General features: G+C 66.5%; 2 protein-coding genes across 4 annotated transcripts; one reads left to right on the top strand and one right to left on the bottom strand.

The window, feature by feature from the left end:
- Positions 1-256: 256 nt before the first annotated feature.
- BAIAP3 (BAI1 associated protein 3) lies at positions 257-15,017 on the top strand. Its single transcript, XM_026485037.3, has 34 exons — positions 257-353; positions 5,464-5,604; positions 5,922-6,009; positions 6,134-6,214; positions 6,566-6,673; positions 7,076-7,135; positions 7,275-7,341; positions 7,444-7,639; positions 7,924-7,968; positions 8,100-8,177; positions 8,273-8,375; positions 8,663-8,770; positions 8,866-8,961; positions 9,067-9,170; positions 9,515-9,635; positions 10,026-10,150; positions 10,229-10,319; positions 10,442-10,498; positions 10,597-10,694; positions 10,795-10,846; positions 10,945-11,075; positions 11,313-11,436; positions 11,516-11,659; positions 11,771-11,863; positions 11,943-12,134; positions 12,207-12,275; positions 12,347-12,426; positions 12,497-12,605; positions 12,965-13,036; positions 13,129-13,209; positions 13,296-13,416; positions 13,504-13,627; positions 13,704-13,909; positions 13,989-15,017. Exons 2-34 carry the CDS (start codon positions 5,474-5,476, stop codon positions 14,090-14,092), a joined length of 3,459 nt encoding a protein of 1,152 aa, XP_026340822.1. The 5' UTR covers positions 257-353; positions 5,464-5,473; the 3' UTR covers positions 14,093-15,017.
- A 65-nt stretch (positions 15,018-15,082) lies between these two features.
- On the bottom strand, positions 15,083-17,494 carry TSR3 (TSR3 ribosome maturation factor). Of its 3 annotated transcripts, none has more exons than XM_026484997.3 (6): positions 17,320-17,494; positions 17,053-17,215; positions 16,512-16,705; positions 15,958-16,134; positions 15,724-15,787; positions 15,083-15,485 (listed from the first exon to the last, which is right to left on the bottom strand). In XM_026484997.3, the coding sequence occupies exons 1-6, from the start codon at positions 17,429-17,431 to the stop codon at positions 15,299-15,301; spliced, it is 897 nt and encodes a 298-aa protein (XP_026340782.1). In that variant the 5' UTR covers positions 17,432-17,494; the 3' UTR covers positions 15,083-15,298. The 3 variants fall into 3 exon arrangements, with proteins under 3 accessions (XP_026340782.1, XP_026340781.1, XP_026340780.1); XM_026484996.3 differs by having other exon boundaries at positions 17,017-17,215; XM_026484995.3 differs by having other exon boundaries at positions 16,996-17,215.
- Between the last annotated feature and the right edge of the window lie 42 nt (positions 17,495-17,536).

Consider the following 17,536-nt stretch of genomic DNA (forward strand, 5'->3'; position numbering starts at 1 on the left):
GCACCTCAGAAGTCTCCAGAACCTCTGAGCAGCCCCTGCGTGTCTTCCAGGCCCCCCTAGCACCACCTGGAGCTTGTGAGAAACGCAGCTGGTCCGCCCCAGCCCAGACTCCTGCAATTAGCAGGTAGGTCTGGGGCGGGGCGCAGCAATCCGTTTTCACGAGCTCTCCAGGTGGACACGGCGCATTGCTCGTTGCTCGTGCCAGTTTCAGAGCGGCACCAGGAGGCGCGAAGAAGAGCGCAGGCGTGCGGTCCCGCCCAGGCCTGGACGTTCCAGCCGGCTGTGAGACGCGGCACCCGGCCCAGCCGGGGCGTCGGGGGCCTCCCCTGCGCCGTGGGGACGCTGACCAACAGGTGGGGTGTGTGGGGGAACGTCCTGGGATAATGCCTGCAGCACCCCTCGCCCCGGGGGCAGACTGGTGGCGGAGTTGACGCAGCGGTCCGAGCTTGGGATGGCAGGCCCTTCCGGAAAAGTCTGCGCTGCGGCCCGGGCCGGTCCTACTCGGTTTCTGCGACTTCGGCCTCCCGAGGGTGCCCGGGGGAGGGGGTCCTGACGCAGCACAACCCGCTCCCCGCTCCGCACCCATCCGTGGCTGGACGGCCAGCCGCGCGCCCCGCCCCCCAGGGAAGGGGGCTCCCTGGCCCGACTCCCCTGCGGCGGGCGCGCGCGGGGGGGGGGGTCGTGGGGCGGGGTCGCGGGAGTGGCAGGGGCTGGCCTGGGGGCGGGGCTAGCACTCAGGCCCCGCCCCCGCCGCGCTCAGTCGTCGGCGCGGCTGCGAGCTAGCTGTGCCGGGCGTCCCTGGAGTCGGTGCCGAGCGCGGCATCTCCCGAGCCCCAGAGCCCCCGAGCCCCAGAGCCTCCGACCCCGCGCCCCCGGCCCACGGTGAGTGCGCGGACTCCGGGCGGGTTTGGGGCGCCGCGCCCTTCGGCCGCCGCCACCGCCGAGAGCCCGGTCCGGCTCCTGCGTTTGCGGACCCCGAGGGGCGCGGGGAGGCCCCCCGAGGAGGAGGGCGGCGGGAGGTGGGGAAAGCACGCCCCCGACTCCGGGGAAACTGAGGCCGGCGCATGCTCGGAGGGACGGGTCTCAGGCACTACTCTCCGCCCGCGTCCCCAGGAGCGCCAGAGCCGGCGGGGGTCGGGGGGGGGGTGGCAGCAGGACGCCCCTCTGACCCCGGTGCCCTCATCCCCGCGGAGGCCGCAGGTGGGTCCGGGCCGGGGACCTCGGAGACGCTCGGCGAGGTTTCCCAGGCAACCTGCTGGGGGGCAGATGCCCCCAGGCGCCCCTTCCTTCCCTCCCTGCCGCCAGTCATCTGAGGACCCCGGTATCCACGAAATCCCTCCAGGGGCCGGAACGGTATAAAACAATACGCACTCACCAGGCTTCTCAGCTGCCCGCGGACCACCCGCTCATCGGGGAGGGAAAGACCTCGACGGAATTGGGGGGCCCGAGGCTTCTGCGGGGAGCACGGAGAGGGAGGGGCGGGGCGGGGAGGGCGCGGCGAGAAGGGATGTCGGTGGGCGAAGTGGGAGGAACATCGCAGTGGAGACAGGTGAGTAAAGGCCGGCGGAGGGAGCCTCGGAGGAAGGTCAGACGGAGGGGTTTCATTTTTCATGCATTCATTCTAGAAGTATCTGGGTAGCCCTTTACACGAGACCCCACGCGTCATAGGGCTTTAGGTCCGGCTAGAGGGCTGCCTACAATGCACATTCCTAGGCCCTTCCCCAGGGATCAGGGTGCAGTCGGATCTCAGGGAGCAGCATTTGTAACGGGAGCACTGTCTAGGGGGCCACGAGGACATGACAGCCGGACATCCAATGGGAAGAGTGAAGGGGGGGTTGGGCTGGGAAGAGAAGACCCAGAGGGTGACGTGGAGACCGGCATGTGGGACCAGATATCCTGTCACTCCCCCTGCACAGCCAGGGTAGCTGCAGGGGACCCCTGCCCCTGAGTCTCCAGGGACCAAATTTTGGTAAGAAGGGCCCTAGTGCTCTGAGATGTTTATCATAAAGGTGTTTATTCACTAAGTGGGTGGTGGCTGGCCACAGGGGACACTAGTTAGGGAGACAGATAGGGCTCTGGCTCAGGTCTGTGGCCCCCAACCCACCTGCTTTGGCACCACCCAAGCCCCCAGGTGGGCGAGCAGGAGACAGGGTGGCTTAGAGCCCTTGGTGTGAGTCCTGGCTCCAGGCAGGTCACCCCAGCCCTGGGGTGTGAAATGGGACAGTGATACCCACTTTGCAGGACTGCCACTGGGCAGTCAACCTGGGCCTTGGGGACAGCCAGGGGACAAGGTGGGCCTGGTAATGTTGGCTTGGCTCCAGTGCCAGTGGGGCATCCAGCTCCTCGGCCAGCCTAACCTCACCCATTGGACAAAAGAGAGCTGGGATTCTGGCCCTGGTGGCCCAGCGTGAGCAAGGATGCGGGCACATCTTGTTCTGTGCACCTGCCCAGCCCAAGGGGACAGAGACCAAGAGAGCTCAGGCAGGAGTTCCGTTGGGGCCTGGCAGACAGACGGAGGGCCCCTGCGGCCAGGGGGTCAGCCGCACACCCACTGCTGCTGCGGCTCTGGGTGAGGTGCTGGCTGGCTCCCAGGTCCCAGGCCATCGGCTGCAGCAGTATCAGTACCCGAGCAGTGGAGGGTTTCCAGGGAAACTGGAGCAGTGTCTGAGCACCCAAGGATGAGCCATCTTTCCCAGACACCTGTGCCCAGTGTCACTTTTGCCCCCATCCAGTCAACGAGCTAAGGGAGGGAGCGCCGCAGAGAGGGAGGCCAGCCTACCTGGACCCCAGAACTCAACAATGCCAGGAGCTTAGAGCTTGGACACTGGAGTCAGAGGCGTCCATCCCTGGCCACTTGCTGGTTCTGTGGCCTTGAGTAAGCTCCTGAGCCTGGGGCCTCAGTTTCTCCAGGTAGATGAGGGGAGTAGAGCAGTACCCCCTTTCTGGGGCTGAGATTATGGGGCAAGGTGGCCCCCCTCTGTGTTGAACGTTTCATTCTCAGAGAGGCTCCCGATCTCTGCGGCCACTTGGCTCCTGCGTCATGTTTGTCTCTGGGACCGTGAGCCCCTGTAGCCCCTGTCACTCGGCAGACGCAATTGGCGGTTGCCCTGGCAACAGCTCAAGCAGTGGCTGCTCCCCTAGCTTTGGGGGGCTGCGGGGGTAGCAGCCTCTTCCCCACAGCTAGAGAGGAGAAGGGGGGCCCCGATGCCCGGCCGCCTTGGGACCTCACTGCTGACGGTAGGGGCGACAGCGTGTAGGACTGCATGCCCGCGCCACTGCGCCCCCCCCCATCTTTGCAGAGAGGCTCAGGGGGCGGGCAGTGGTAAATATGAGGAAGGCGGGGCCTCGTTTCAGGGGTTGAGCCGGCTGCTCTCTCTGTCCCCAGCTCTCAGATGAGGCCCTCTGAGCCCAGTGTTCCCCGGGGCTCTACATAGGACTGGCGTTGGGGCATCAGGCGGCAGGCCGAGGTGCTGTCTGCAGGGGTGGCCTGAGCTGGCCGGCGGTACAGAGCAGGGATGGCAGCGCTGGGGCCACGGAGAGACAAACACAGCGGGGGGGGGGGTCAGGTGCAGGACTTGGGGGTGTCCGGCAGGCCCCGGTTCCAGCGCTGCCGGCAGACACGCTGAGGACGAGGTAGCAGGTGTTCACTAGAGGCTTGCAGGGATGCGGCCACGATCCCTGGGGCGCTGGCCTGGGTACATGGGGCAGGGCTGGGGCTCACCTGGCTGTCCCACCACGAACTGCCCGTGAGATCTGGGGCAGGAATAGGTGCACCCAGCTCAGTCCCCGCTCCCTATTTTGTCAACTGCAATGATGGTTGTCTCTGCCCAGGCTGTGCCTGGCCCAGAGGGACCCTCCATAAGTGGACGCATGAGCTCCACCGAGAAAGGGCAGTGAGTCCAAAGGCCCTGGGGTATGTTGAGGGGAGCGTGATGCATGCTCTACACCAGCGGCTGGCAAGCCTGGGGCAGGGAGCCCAAGGGGTGGGCACCGAGGGGGGGATTCAGCCTGGCCAGGGGGTCGGCACTTTGATAGTTTTCAGCAGGGCCACAAGGAGACCACCCTGGGGTTTTGGGGGAGGCTCAGGTTGTTGCCTGGCTCAGGGGGCAGGTGGGTGCTGGGCCGGCCAGTGCTGTGGGAGAAGAGGGCCTGCAGCAGCTTCGTGGTCCCACTGCCCTTCCCCCTGGCGTCTGCAGGGGCCCCTGAATCCCCTGAAGGAGGCAAGCCGGTGTGACGGTGCCTGGCAGGGCAGGGGGACTGGAGATGACAACGCGTACACGTGGGGACACTGCTCAGGGACACTGCTGGGGTCCTGGGCTCAGCCCCTCGCAGGGCCGCAGACTTGCCTTCCAGGCCTTGCCCGCCGCCAGGCTCTGTCTGCGCAGAGCAGAGTGACCAGGCCCCACGAGGGGCCGCTTGGCCCAGGCTCTAGTCGGTGGCACGGGGCCCCTCCCTGTCCAGACCCTGACATCTGGGCTGCTGCAGTGCTGTGGCTCGGTTGCCATGACAATGTGGGCCAGTTCCCAGACAGGAGAGGGACGGGGAGTCGTGGCCCCACACCCCAAACCTCTGAGGAGGGGCAGGACTGCTCCACAGTGTCATTTCTACTGATTACGGGGAGCAGGGTCTCCTCTGCAGAGCGGCCAAGGGAGTGAGGGTGGGGCCTTGCCCTGGCCATGCTTGGTGGGTCAGGACCCCCAGCGGCCCCCCCTGCGCATGCTGGCCCCTTGGGGTGAAGGGGTCAGGGAAGGCACTGTGGCCACAGCGCCCCGCTGGCCTCTTCTTGCCTAAGCTTCTCTGCGGGACAAGGACACGGAGGGTCCGGGGAGGGTTTGGCCTCCTGCAGGAGCTTTGTCGGCCCTGGCCCCAGACTGGACCCTCCAGGCTGGGTGACCCAGGCACCCCTCCCCCACAACTCCCTTAGCACAGCCCCCAGGAGACACAGGCCCTTGCTGCTGAGCTGTCCTTAGACCCCAGGGACACAGCGAGGGGACCCAGCCCCGAATGGGTGGCGGGTGGAGGTGTGGCAGAACGGGCCCCCTATGTGGTGGAGTCCACAGCTCCCAGCAACGGAGCATGGACTATACCAGGCACAGTTATCACCTCTCACGCCCCATCCCGTCCCCAGGGTGACCCTGCAGGGATGACCCATTTTGCAGATGGGCTATGAAGACTTAGACCAAGGGACTGGCCCCAGGTCACCAGCAGGAGTACCCGTGGCCCCCTGGGTGCCCAGTGCCGTCCAGCAGGGGGGCTGAGCTCCAGGGAGGCTCAGGTGACCCCTCCTGCTCCACGGGCAGCCCCATCAGGAGGCTGCGCCTGGCCGCCAGGGACGCAGCTCGGGCAGGTTTCTGGCCGATTCAGCCTTTGCTGGGCGTGCACCTGATGTGGTTACCGGGGCCGGCACGGCAGACCTGTGGCCGGTGGACACCCAGAGGCTATGGCCATGCTCTCTGCCCGCAGACCACCCACCATGACGACGCTGCTGGAGATTAAGAGCAGCGTGCTCAGGCAAGTGCAGGTGCGCCCGTCCATCCGCCGGAGGACTGAGGGAGAGCCAGGGCACGCCAGCGCCGACCCGCAGGAGCCCGCTGCAGGGGCCTGGTGGGTGCCCGCACCTGATCCTGTACAGTCCTGTGCACCTGGCCGCCCTTCTCTCGCTGGGCCCGCTCCCCCCGCTGCCCCAGCACGACCTCCAGGGGGGAGCCCGGGAGAGTCTGAACCCAAGGCCGGGGGTGGGGGCGCCCACACGGTGCACATCAGACTGAGCCCTCGGACACGTGGACACCCAGGCAGTCCCCTCGAGGTGTGGGGGCTGGTGGCTGTCCCTGGAGCTTCCGGGAGGATTCGCTGACCCTCAGCAGGGGGCAGGGGCGTGCTGCTAGCCCTGAGCTGACCCTCAGCCTGGCCTTTCTCTGCAGGAAACCCGGGGACGGCGTGGAGTTCTTCGCACAGATGCGTCTCATTCTGAAGAAGGGGGAAGGCAGACAGGGCCTGCCGTGCCCCGAGGTGAGGACGGCTCGGAGCTGCTGCCCGCAGCCCCTGCTACAGCAGGCCCCCACCCCTTAGGCTGAACTCCCTCCCTCCCTGGAGTGCTCCCCACAGGTGGCCCTCACCCGAGTGCCCCCCACAGGTCCTCCTGCGCAGTGGTTCGCCGGCCCCTGCCGAGCCTGTGGACCCCAACCGTGGCCTGAGAGTTCTAACCCCGGAGGAGGTAAGGGGGACGGGGGCCTAGCCCTGGGGAAGGTCTGGGAGAACTTCCTGTGTGCCAGGCCCAAGTTCTGGGGCAGGTGGACAGCAAAGGTGGCAGGGGTGAGGGCCAGGACTTCCCATGGAAGCCAGTTAAGGAGCAGAAGTCGGGGGTCGGACCAGTGGAGGGCCCAGCAGGTGCAAAGGTACTGATGCTGGGACTGGACTCTGCCAGTGGGTGGAGCTACTGGGGGCCGGGATGCAGGGTCGGGGGAACCAAGGTGCCTGGACCCCAGTGGCCAGGGCTCAGGGCCTGGGGTCGAGGGGGACGGGGGGGTGGCTGGGACTCAGGACGCGCCCCGCTCCCTGCCCGCAGGTGGAGATGCTCTATGAGGAAGCCCTGTACACGGTCCTTTACCGTGCGGGGACCATGGGCCCTGACCAGGTGGATGACCAGGAGACCCTACTGGGCTACCTGCAGCAGGTGAGTCCCACCGGCTCCGCCCTCCCTGCTGGCCCAGCCCCACCCTCCTCTGGGGAGAACGGAGACGACTGTCCATCCCAACCCTGTCCTCTGCCTGGTGAATCACCATCCCCCGAATAGCGCCCCCCGTACAGAACGCACCCCCCCACACACACGTGTGTGCACAGGCAGACACACATGCAGGCTGATAGGCATGCCCAGAAGGATGGAGTGATAGATGGACACACGGACACACACAGAAGAGTAGAAAGGACACACTGACAGAGGGACACAGAGGATGGACAGATAGACAGATACATCTTCCCTCCTCCCCTGTGTGTTTCCTCTGCTCTGTGAGGCCCCAGGACACTGGCCAGCCCTGCTTTGGGGGTCCCTGGGCCCTCACACCTGCCCACCCTACAGGTGTTTGGTACCAGCCCTGAGGAGCACGCCGAGGCCATTGAGCGTGTGAAGAAGGCCAAGGTGAGGCTGCCACCCGGTGTGGGCAGGTGCCGATCAGCCGCAGTGCTAGGGCTCGGGGGTGGAGAGGACATAGAGCGGGGCCCTGTCATGGCCACACACAGCCTCCCTCAAGAGACCCCTCGGCACCCTTGGCCCACAGGCCCCCACGTACGCCCTGAAAGTCTCTGTCATGCGTGCCAAGAACCTGCTGGCCAAAGACCCCAACGGTGAGTGGGGGCCAGCCAGGAGCTTGGCTGTGCCCAGGCCTGGTGGCCGTGGAGGGACTGGCGGCTCTGGGGCTGGACACTGAGGTGCCCACGGTGTCTCAGGCTTCAGCGACCCATACTGCATGCTGGGCATCCTGCCGGCCTCAGGCGCCCCGCAGGAGCCGGGCCCCCACAAGGACCAGCGTTTCAGCTTCCGCAAAGGCAGCAAGCGTGGAGGCCCACTGCCTGCCAAGTGCATCCAGGTCACCGAGGTCAAGAGCAGCACCCTGAACCCCGTCTGGAAGGAAAACTTCCTCTTGTAAGGCCCTTCTTCCAGCCGGGCGTTGGGGGTGGGGGGCAGGGGGCTGCCACGCCAGGACTCGTGCCATCTCAGTGCCTGCCCCAGCCACCCGAGCGCCTTCCAGAGGACGTCATCGCCTCAGAGAGAGGTGCCATGCCCCAATGGCCACACGGTCAGGATGCAAATCTGGGCAAGCCTGGAGCTCATGGACCCCTTCCTGCAGCTCCTGAAATTGTCTGTCCCTTAGCCCTGGGCAGAGGACTGTCCTGCACCCTCTGGCCATCTCTCCGTTTTCCTTGTAGTGAGATCGAGGATGTCAGCACAGACCAGCTACACCTGGACATCTGGTACAGGCCCCTGGGCCCTGCAGGGCAGGGGGTGTGGGTGCACCTGGTTGTGGGGAGGGTGGCGGTGGGAGGGGACATTCAGGGCCCAGCCAGGCCCCAAAGCCAGATTTGCCCCCTCGCCCCACCTCTAGGGACCACGATGATGACGTGACCCTGGTGGAAGCCTGCAGGAAGCTGAATGAAGTCATCGGCCTGAAGGGCATGAGCAGGTATGACAGGTGGGACCCTGGTGCCCCCCAGACATGGGCCAGGAGGTGGTGGCTTCCCAGGGACCCCAGGTGGGCACACACCCTGCTTTGCCCAGGTATTTCAAACAGATTGTCAAGTCAGCCCGGGCGAATGGGACGGCAGGGCCCACAGAGGACCACACCGATGACTTCCTGGGATGTCTCAACATACCCATCCGGGTGAGTGGGGGCCAGGGCCTTGTTCCCAGAGCACATTTGTGGTGCCTCACCCTCCTGGGACGTCGCTGGTGGCTTTGTCCTGTGATTCCCCCAAGCCTCTCCCATCCTTCCTGGGCTGGGTGGGGGCATTGTGCTGCAGGGGACAGGGAAGGAACAGCCTCCTGGGGCCTCTTGTGTCCAGGCACCCACGAATGCTCACCTGCGCGATGGCCTGTGTTCAGTGGGAAGCAGTGGTCTGTGGGAGGGAGAGGGAGGCGGAATGGCCAGTCTGAACCCCCTTCTCTCAGGAGGTGCCGGTGGCTGGGGAAGACCGCTGGTTCAAGCTGGAACCGCGCTCCAGCGCCTCCCGCGTGCAGGGGGACTGCCAGCTGGTCCTCAAGCTGATCACCACACAGGTGGGGAGCCTGGGGTCCCTTGCCCTGCACCCCGGCCCTACACCCCTGCCCGCGGGCTGCGGCAGCGCTGGTGATGGGCGGGCCCTGCCTTCCAGAGGGACACGGGCATGAGCCAGAGCGGGCGCTCGGGCTTCCTGTCCTACATGCTGCTGCTCGGCCATCTGCTGCAGTTCGAGCACCGGTCCCAGCAGGTAGCCCCGTCCTCGGGACCCGGGAGGGAGAGCGGGGGAGGCCGGGCACCGGGGGCAGGAGGGAATGGCACCTCCTCCCTCCACTCACCCCGCCCCCTCCTCCAGACCAACTCGAGCGGCTGGCGCGGAGAGCTCAGCGGGCCCGCGGCCACCGTGCTCTGCCTGCACGGCGCGCAGAGCAACCTGTCTGCGCTGCAGCTGGCGGTGCTGTAAGTGGGCGGGGCCGCGGGGGGCGGGGCGCCGGATGGCGAGCGGCGGGCGGGGCTGCACGTGCCGGGGAGGAGTCTCGGTGGGGCGGGGCGAATGAGGGGCGGGGTTATGGGAGGGAAAGGGCGCTGTGAATGGCAGCAGCTGGGAGGGAGTGTTACGGGGTGGGGGGCGTGACCTGCGGTGGGCGGGGCAGAAGAGGGGCAGGCTCAGCAAGGAGTGCCTTGAGCGGGACCGGATGAAAGGGGGCGGTGCCGTGAGGGGATTGTGGGACGGGAAGGGGCAAGTAGGAGGGGCACAAGGGGTCTCGTGGGAGGGTCGCAGCCCTGACTCCGCCCCCCCACAGGCACTGGCAGGTCAGCAGCCGCCACCATCAGACCTGCACGCTGGACTATGGCTACCTACTGGGGCTGCTGGAGGACGTGCAGGCGCATTGGGAGGGGGCGTCCTCCCTGCCCCAAGAGCAGGTGAGCTCGCCCTCAGGGACTGGAAGTGCTGCTCCCGGAGTGTGTGCCGTGGGCTGTCGGCCTGCTGGGCAGACAGGGGCGGAGTCCCACCCTCATGGGGCCCCGGGCCTACAGGGTGGGGTGGGCTTGAAAACGAACCTCATGACCCAGGGCAGAGCAAGACTGGGAAGTGCTGCGATAGGGAGTCGTGCCCTTCACTTGGCTGAGGGACAGAGGGAGTGGGTGCTGGCCGCTGGGCAGGGGGAGCTGCTGGTGCAAAGGCCCCGAGGCTGTGGGAGAAAGTAGCAGGGCCGGGCTGGTGATGGCTGCAGGAGGCCCTTGCCGACTGGCTGCCCCCCACCCTGTGGGGAGGGCAGTGAGGGTCAGCTCTGACAGGCCCTGTGCCCCCAGGAGGAGAGCCTGGCTAACAGCTTCTCTGCCTTCTCGGAGTTTGGGCTGCGGCTGCTGCGCCAGCTGCGAGACTACTTCCCAGCCACTAACAGCACAGCCGTCTACCGCCTGGAGCTGCTGCTGAAGTGAGTGCAGCCGTGGGTGCTTGGTGGGGTAGGGGCCGGGCCGGGGCAGCCCATGGTCAGCGGGCGGCCCCTGTCCAGGTGTCTCAGCAAGATGCAGCTCTTCCAGCCGTCCTTCGAGATCTGCCCTTTCGAGACGGAGCTGAACATGGACATCGCGGCTGCGCTGAAGGTCTGTCCGTCCCCGCTCTGGCAGCCGGCCCCCCTGGCCCCCGGCTCAGCCTGCTCTGCCACTCTCTGCTGCCCTTTTAGGCTCCCCCATTCGCCACACTGTCTTGGTGACTTGTCTTGCAGAGAGGCAACCGTGAGTGGTATGACAGGCTCCTGAACGCCAAGAGTCCTCGCGAGCAGGTGCCGCTGGGGGAGGGCCGGGCTGCAGGGGAAGGGAGGGAAGGGGTCGGCCAGGAGGTGAGGGCCACAAGGTCAGTGTGAACTGGACTTCCTCGCAGCCGGGGCCGCAGCGCCTTGCCGGGCTGGTGGAGCTGGCCGACGCCGTCTACGAGGACCTGCAGTCCTGCTATGGCATCTACGCCAGCCTCTTCCACAAGTGAGGCCCAGGGCCCTGCCTGCTGCCCTGCCCCCGGCCCCTCGGTGACGCCGCCAGGCCGGGCATGGGGCAAGCCGGTGTGTGGAATTTGTTCTTGCAGCATCGTCGAGATCGACTTCTTCACCCTCACTTTCCGGCAGCTGGAGCGTCTGGTGAGGAGGGGGAGTGGGGAGAATCCACCCCCACCAGGGGCTGGGAAGGTGCCTTGGTTTCCTTGTTGCTGGCAGCCTGACTCTACCATCCCGAGCAGGTGGCCGAGGAGGCGTGGGTGCTGACGGAGGAGCTGAGCCCCAAGATGACCCTCGAGGTGGCCTCAGGGCTCTTCGAGCTGTACCTGACCCTGGCAGACATCCAGCGCTTCTGGAGTAGCATACCCGGCCGGTGCGTGCCCTGCCCCCGCCTGTCCCCGTCCCTCCAGACGCCCCAGTCTGTCTCCGTCCACTATTTGCCTCCCAGACCTGTACCCACTACTCCCTGTCCCTCCACCCGGCTGTCCTCCAGCCTCCTCTAGGAGGCCTCCGGGATGGGATCCCGAGGGCCCTCTGAGGGAAGGAACCTGGGATATGCTGGCTCAAGGTGTTTGAGTCAGGGCGAGCTCTGACGGGGCTCCTGCTGCAGCGACAGCCGCTCCCTTGCTCTGGCCGGCATCCACGCCCCCTTCCTGCCCGCCGTGAAGCTCTGGCTGCAGGTGCTGCGGGACCAGGCCAGGTGGAGACTTCAGGGAGCCGTGGACGTGGACACAGTGAGTAAGCACCCAGACCTGAGGCTGCTGGGCTCAGCCAGGGCCGTCCTGCAATCCAGGCCTCCTCCCGCCTTCTTAGCTGGAGCCCGTGGATGCCTCCTCCAAGCACAGCAGCTCCGCAGCCACTGCTAGCCTCTGCTTCAGTCACATCCAGGAGCTGTGGGCCCGCCTGGCGTGGCCAGACCCTGCTCAGGCCCAGGCGCTGGGCACCCAGCTCAGCCAGGTGTGTGCTGGTGGGTTGGGGAGCACGGTCTGGGAGGAGACAGGAGTCTGGAAGGGGAGCAGGACCGGGGCCCGCAGCCCACAGTTGCTGAGCCCTCTCGTCCCACCCTAGGACCTGTGCGAGGCCACCCTCTTCTACACTGAGCTGCTGCGGAAGAAGGTGGACGCTCAGCCCGGGGCTGCAGGCGAGGCAGTGAGCGAGCCAGTGAGCAGGCTGGTGGGGGCGGGGGCCGGGGGGGCCAGCATGGGCTGCCCGCGCACCCACATCTGACTCTCCTCCCCAGCTCTGTGTGGTCCTCAACAATGTGGAGCTCCTCCGCAAGGCTGCTGGGCAGGCGCTGCGGGGTCTGGCGTGGCCGGAGGCGACTTCGGCGCTTGAGGGGCTGCTCCCGCGGCCTCTGCTCAGCTGTACGCAGGCCCTGGATGAAGACCTGCGGCAGGAGGTCCACACCGTGACGGCGCACCTGACCTCCAAGGTGGGCGGGCGGCCGCGGGGGAGCTGGCTGCCCAGTGTGCGGCCGCCTGGTGCGAGTGCTGCTCTCCCGCAGATGGTGGCCGACATCAGGAAGTACGTCCAGCACATCAGCCTGTCCCCGGACTCCATCCAGAACGATGAAGTAAGTGCACGGCCGGCGGCCGGGGGTGGGGTGGGGCCCGGGGCATCTGGCGCTGAGGGTGCTGCCCGCAGGCCGTGGCCCCGCTCGTCAAGTACCTGGACGAGAAGCTGGCTCTGCTGAACGCCTCGCTGGTGAAGGAGAACCTGAGGAGGTAGGGCTCGTGGTGGGGGCGGGGGGCAGGGGGCCCGCGGTGCTGCCGCTGACCAGGAGTGTCCCTGCAGGGTGCTGGAGGCCCTCTGGGAGCTGCTCCTGCAGGCCATCCTGCAGGCGCTCAGTGCAAACCTCGACGTCTCTGCGGATTTCTACGGCCGCTTTCACTTCACGCTGGAGGTAGGGCTGCACAGAGGAGCCGTCCCTGCCTGGGCGCCTGGGCCCTTTCCTGGCAGTCCCCGGGCATCAAGGCTGCCGATGACCCCTTCGCCCCTCTGCTGGGTGGCCTGGCCTTCCCGGCCTGACCAGCTCCTTGGGGATCCCGGCAGAGCAGGCCCTCCTGCCTGCAAGCCCAGCTGTGTCAGCGGCACCTGGGCCGCCCCAGGCGTTGGCATTCTCCCCTGCTGGCTGGGGGCTTCTGAGGGGCGGTAGGTGTGGGAAGTGGCTCTGGCCCTGCTGCTCACAGCTCCGCCCGTCTCAGCCTGCTGGCCCCAGCACAGCCGTGCCTCTGACGGCTCTGCCTTCTTGCCCTGCCCCAGGCCCTGGTGAATTTTTTCCATGCGGAGGGTCAGGGTCTGCCCCTGGAGAACCTGAGGGACGGAAGCTACAAGGTGAGGCCTGGCCTGGGGGCCCCCTGCAGAGGGGGAGGGGAGCATGCACACGGGGTGGGGGCGCTGCGCTTAGCACCCCACGCTCTCCGCAGAGACTGGAGGAGGAGCTCCGTCTGCACCAGTGCTCCACCCGTGAGTGCATCGAGCAGTATTACCTGGACAAGCTCAAGCAGGTAGCGTGGCCCGGGGTGTGCACCTGCCTCCCCCCGCCCCCCCGCCGGGCCCCGAGCCCTGGTCACTGGCCTCAGCCCTTCCGCAGAAGTCCCTGGAGCAGAACCGCTTCGGGCGCCTGAGCGTCCGCTGTCACTACGAGGCAGCAGAGCAGAGGCTGGTGGTGGAGGTACTGCACGCTGCGGACCTGCCCCCCCTGGACGCCAATGGTGAGGTGGCGAGGCACCGGCGGGGCGCGGTGCTAGAGGGCTGCTGGGCGGCAGCGCTCACGGCCTGCTCCTGGCCCTGTCCCTCAGGCCTGAGCGACCCCTTTGTGATCGTGGAGCTGGGCCCGCCGCACCTCTTCCCACTGGTCCGCAGCCAGAGAACGCAGGTCAAGAGCCGGACGCTGCACCCCGTGTACGACGAGCTCTTCTACTTGTGAGTGCCCCCCCCCTGCCAGCCCCCCCGCGCCAGAGCAGGGCGCACGGCTCCAGCTGCCTGCCTTCGCTTGCAGCTCCGTGCCCGCAGAGGCCTGCCGCCGCCGCAGCGCCTGCGTGCTGTTCACAGTCATGGACCACGACTGGCTGTCCACCAACGACTTCGCGGGGGAGGCGGCCCTCGGCCTGGGCAGCGTCGGTGGCATAGCGCGGCCCCAGGTGGGAGGGAGCGCGAGGGCCCGGCAGCCTGTCACCTTGCACCTGCGCCGGCCCAGAGCCCAGGGTGAGTGAGGGCGCAGGGGTGGCGGGTATGATGGCGGTCGGGTCTCACACTGCCCCCTCCCCTCCCTTCCCCCCTGCAGTGAAGTCAGCGCTGAGGATGCTGGAGGGCCGCACCAACAAGGAGGCGCAGGAGTTCGTCAAGAGACTCAAGGAGCTGGAGAAGTGCATGGAGGCTGACCCCTGAGCCCCTCCCCTGCCCAGGCCTGCCCCATGTCCCTGCACCACTGTCCTCACCCTGCCCTGCAGTCAGCTTTGTGCAGCCAGGGCTCACTCCCTGCACCCCGCTGTGCCGCGTGCATGTTGCGGCCGGCCCTCCAACTCCTTCCTGCCCTGGCGTGTCTGTGTGGTGTGTACTGTGAACCCCGTGCGTCCAGCAGGCACCCCCCATCCCGGGTCTGGGGGGCTCACACGGTGGGGCCTGGCCAGCAGCTGTCCCCTGGATGTGGAGCAGAGCAGGCCCGGCCACCAGGTGAGCCTCCCCATCTACTCCCTTGGCTTCCCCGGCCCCAGGGCAGGCGGGGACCGGTCTCAGAGCGGGGTTCTCGGGGTGGCTTTGCCCCCCAGGAGATGTTAGGCCATGCCTGGAGGCACTGCTGGTTGTCACAGCTATAGGCTGAAGGAGGCGTCACTGGCACCAGTGGTGAGCCCAGGGCTGCTCCCAGATGTTACTGGTGCCACAGCAAAGAGCCCATCTTAGACGAAGCCCTGGCTTCTCTTTCTGGGGCGGGGAGTGTGGCAGGGCCTTGCTGGGCCAAGAGGCAGGAAGGCTCGGGTTTGAGTCTGGACCACACAAGCTGACGGGAAACAGCTCCCAGGAGCCCTGGTGGAGGGGAAGGTGGGCACCCAGAACCCTTCACCCAGAAGGTGTACGTACAGTTCTTTGCTAAGAACTGCAGAGGTCTCCACTCCCCACCTGGCTCTGAGGCCTGGGATAGGGTCCCCTGGTGTCACTGTGAGGCTGGGGACATCACACAGACTTGGTCAGTGTAAGGAGCTCTGTGCTGGCCACACAGCTGTCCGGCGTATTCTCCTTCTGCGTCCACATGTATCTGCCCGTGCAAGACCTGCCTCACGCCCGGCACCCCCATGGTCCAGACCCTTCCCGGGCAGGCTGTGCCTCACTGGAGACGGAGAGTCATTCCCGCCCCCCCCCCCAATCCCCAGGCCAAGTGCAAAGAAACAGGCTCACACAGGGGTCTCCTTGACCTGCAGCTTCACTGGGAGGGCTGGAAGGCCCAACAGCACAGCTGTCAGAAGCATGGGGATAGAGTCCGGTGCTGCTCAGTGCTGCGAGGGCCGAGGCTGCCAGGCCCTTCTGTGTCCCCACAAGTCCTGCTGTGTCTCCAGTTCCTTATCACTCCGCCATGAAAAATAAACGTGTCTGCAACGTTTAGTCTCTCTGCCTTTTTTTGATTCCTTTCCAAACCTCTGCGGGGGCCCTGGCCTCTGCCCCTTGCTCCCGCAGACCCGCCTCCTCAGGGCTGCTGCTGCTGTCGCTGTCTCCTCTCTCCTCGGCATCAGGTCCGTGCTCCTCAGGCTCGTCCTCACTGTCGCTGTCACCACTGTCTGCAAGCAGCCTGGAAGGGGGACGTGTGTTCACTAAGGGCACACTCATTCACAAAAGCCCCCAGCTGAGGGCGGATTCTCCTATTCCCTGGGTTCTTCAAACCAACACCTCTCCAGTGGGACATCCACATTCCCTCTTCCACAGTCACAGAACCCTTGTGCTGTTGAGGGATCCACCGCTCCTCCCCACCCACGCCGTCCGCAGGAGGAGCGAGGCAGAGGAGAGCCCTGGGAAACCCAAGGACCTACCGGGTGCCAGCCACTGGTCTGTTGGGGTTTGCAAACTCTCGCCCAGAATCCACGTCAAAAGGATCTGAACAGAGGAAGCAAGCAAGAAAGGGAGCTACAGGTGAGCTCAGAGCACAACCAAGCCTCCCAGACGCTGGGGCAGGAAGGCCTCACCCTCCAGCTTCTCAACAGGAGGAGGCATGCCTGGAGGGTCCTGGCTCCCAACCAGGGGGCTGTGTCCATGCCAGGCCTCACCGATTTCCTCCTCCTCGGGGCGCTCCTTGGCGCGAGCCAGGAACTCCTGCTCGGCCCGCAGCACGTCTTCGGCGCTGCTACAGGCTGCGTACTTGTCGAGGAGCTGGTGGTTCAGGTCTAGGAAGCCCTTGCCCCACTTGAACTTCCGCAGCAAAATGACAGCAAGGTCCGAGAAGCCTGACGGCGAGGACATGGGAAACCCGAGGATGCTGACAATCCCTCTCCCATCCCATGTGTGTTCCCGGCACCCTCAATGCCGGCCCCACACCTGAAACTCCCCATTAGACACCATCCTCCGGCCCAGACAGCCTGCTTGCCCGCCTCTGCCATCCACGAAAGCCCTCTCCCCATGTCTCATTGGGCCACCTGTTTGAGCCTCCACAGCGACCATACATTCTCTGAGGGCAAGTTGAGAGGCAACAGAGGTGGGGCTGAAATCCTGGCCTGTCCACCTCGACTGCCCCACACACCCTCACATTGCTCCTGGGAGGTGCCAGCAAAAGAACAACGCTCGCTGCCAGTGTAGCCAGACTTGGTGGCACGCTGACGCTCACCCAGGATGCAGAAGGTGGCGGCAAAAGCCTCCACACAGGACAGCTTGCAGGGCCGGCCGTAGTTCACAGGGTTGGCAGCGACCAGGTAGGGCAGCAGCCGCAAGTGGCTCCCTCGCATCTTCCCAAAGGGGGTCTCATCCAGTCGGGCCCAGGAGCAGTCGATGACAGCGACCCCACTCTGTGCCACCAGCTGTCTGTTAGGAGCAGAGCAGAGCTAGGTTCTGGAGACTCCATCCCTGGAGACTGACCTCACCAGGGATACAAGAACATCGTTCCTCAGCCCCCAACAGCATGTGTTCCTGCAGCAGACTCCCTTATTCACTCAACAAACGTTTACTGACACCTACTCTGTCCTGCTCTAGGCAACGGGGGCAAACCAGACAAGCACACCTCGGTGAGCCCGACAAGAAGGATGCTCCAGGGTCCCGGGCTCAGGGAGAGGCCAGAGCACAGGCAGGGACCCCGCCCACTCCCCCGCTCCTACCTGTCCGCGGGGGACACATACTGGGAGCCCACGGGGCTGAGCACGACGCCGCCGAACCTGTGGCCCAGACGCAGGCAGCGCACCAGGCCCAGGCGGGCCAGCTTGCGGCCAGTGCAGCGCCGGGGGTCGCAGTGGCCCAGCTCCCACATGGCCAGCGTGCAGGGTAGCGGCGCCGGGCCCGAGCTGCCCTCGTCCTCCGCCGCCTCTGACTCCACAGACGCTGCACCAGAGCACGGAAGGATACGAGCCTCAGGCGCAGCTCAGAGGGCCAGCCCCCAGCCCCCCGCCCCCGGCCCCCGCGGCCCCTGATCGCGCCCCACTCACCGCGCAGCGCGGCGCCCACCTCCTCGGCGAAGGCCTCCAGGGAGCGGCCCGCGGGATGGCGAGCGCGGCCGCCTTCGGCCCCCGGCCCCCGCGCCGCCCTCCTGCGGCCCATGGCTGGCACCTGGGTCTCTGTACCCGTGGGCTTACAGCTAAGCCGCAGCCCGGCCGCGCGTACCTGCGCAGGCGCCCAGCGTCACTTCCTGCCCGGCGGTGCTCA

This window comes from Ursus arctos, unplaced genomic scaffold, assembly GCF_023065955.2.
Source record: "Ursus arctos isolate Adak ecotype North America unplaced genomic scaffold, UrsArc2.0 scaffold_2, whole genome shotgun sequence".
In the NCBI taxonomy this organism is placed as follows: domain Eukaryota; kingdom Metazoa; phylum Chordata; class Mammalia; order Carnivora; family Ursidae; genus Ursus; species Ursus arctos.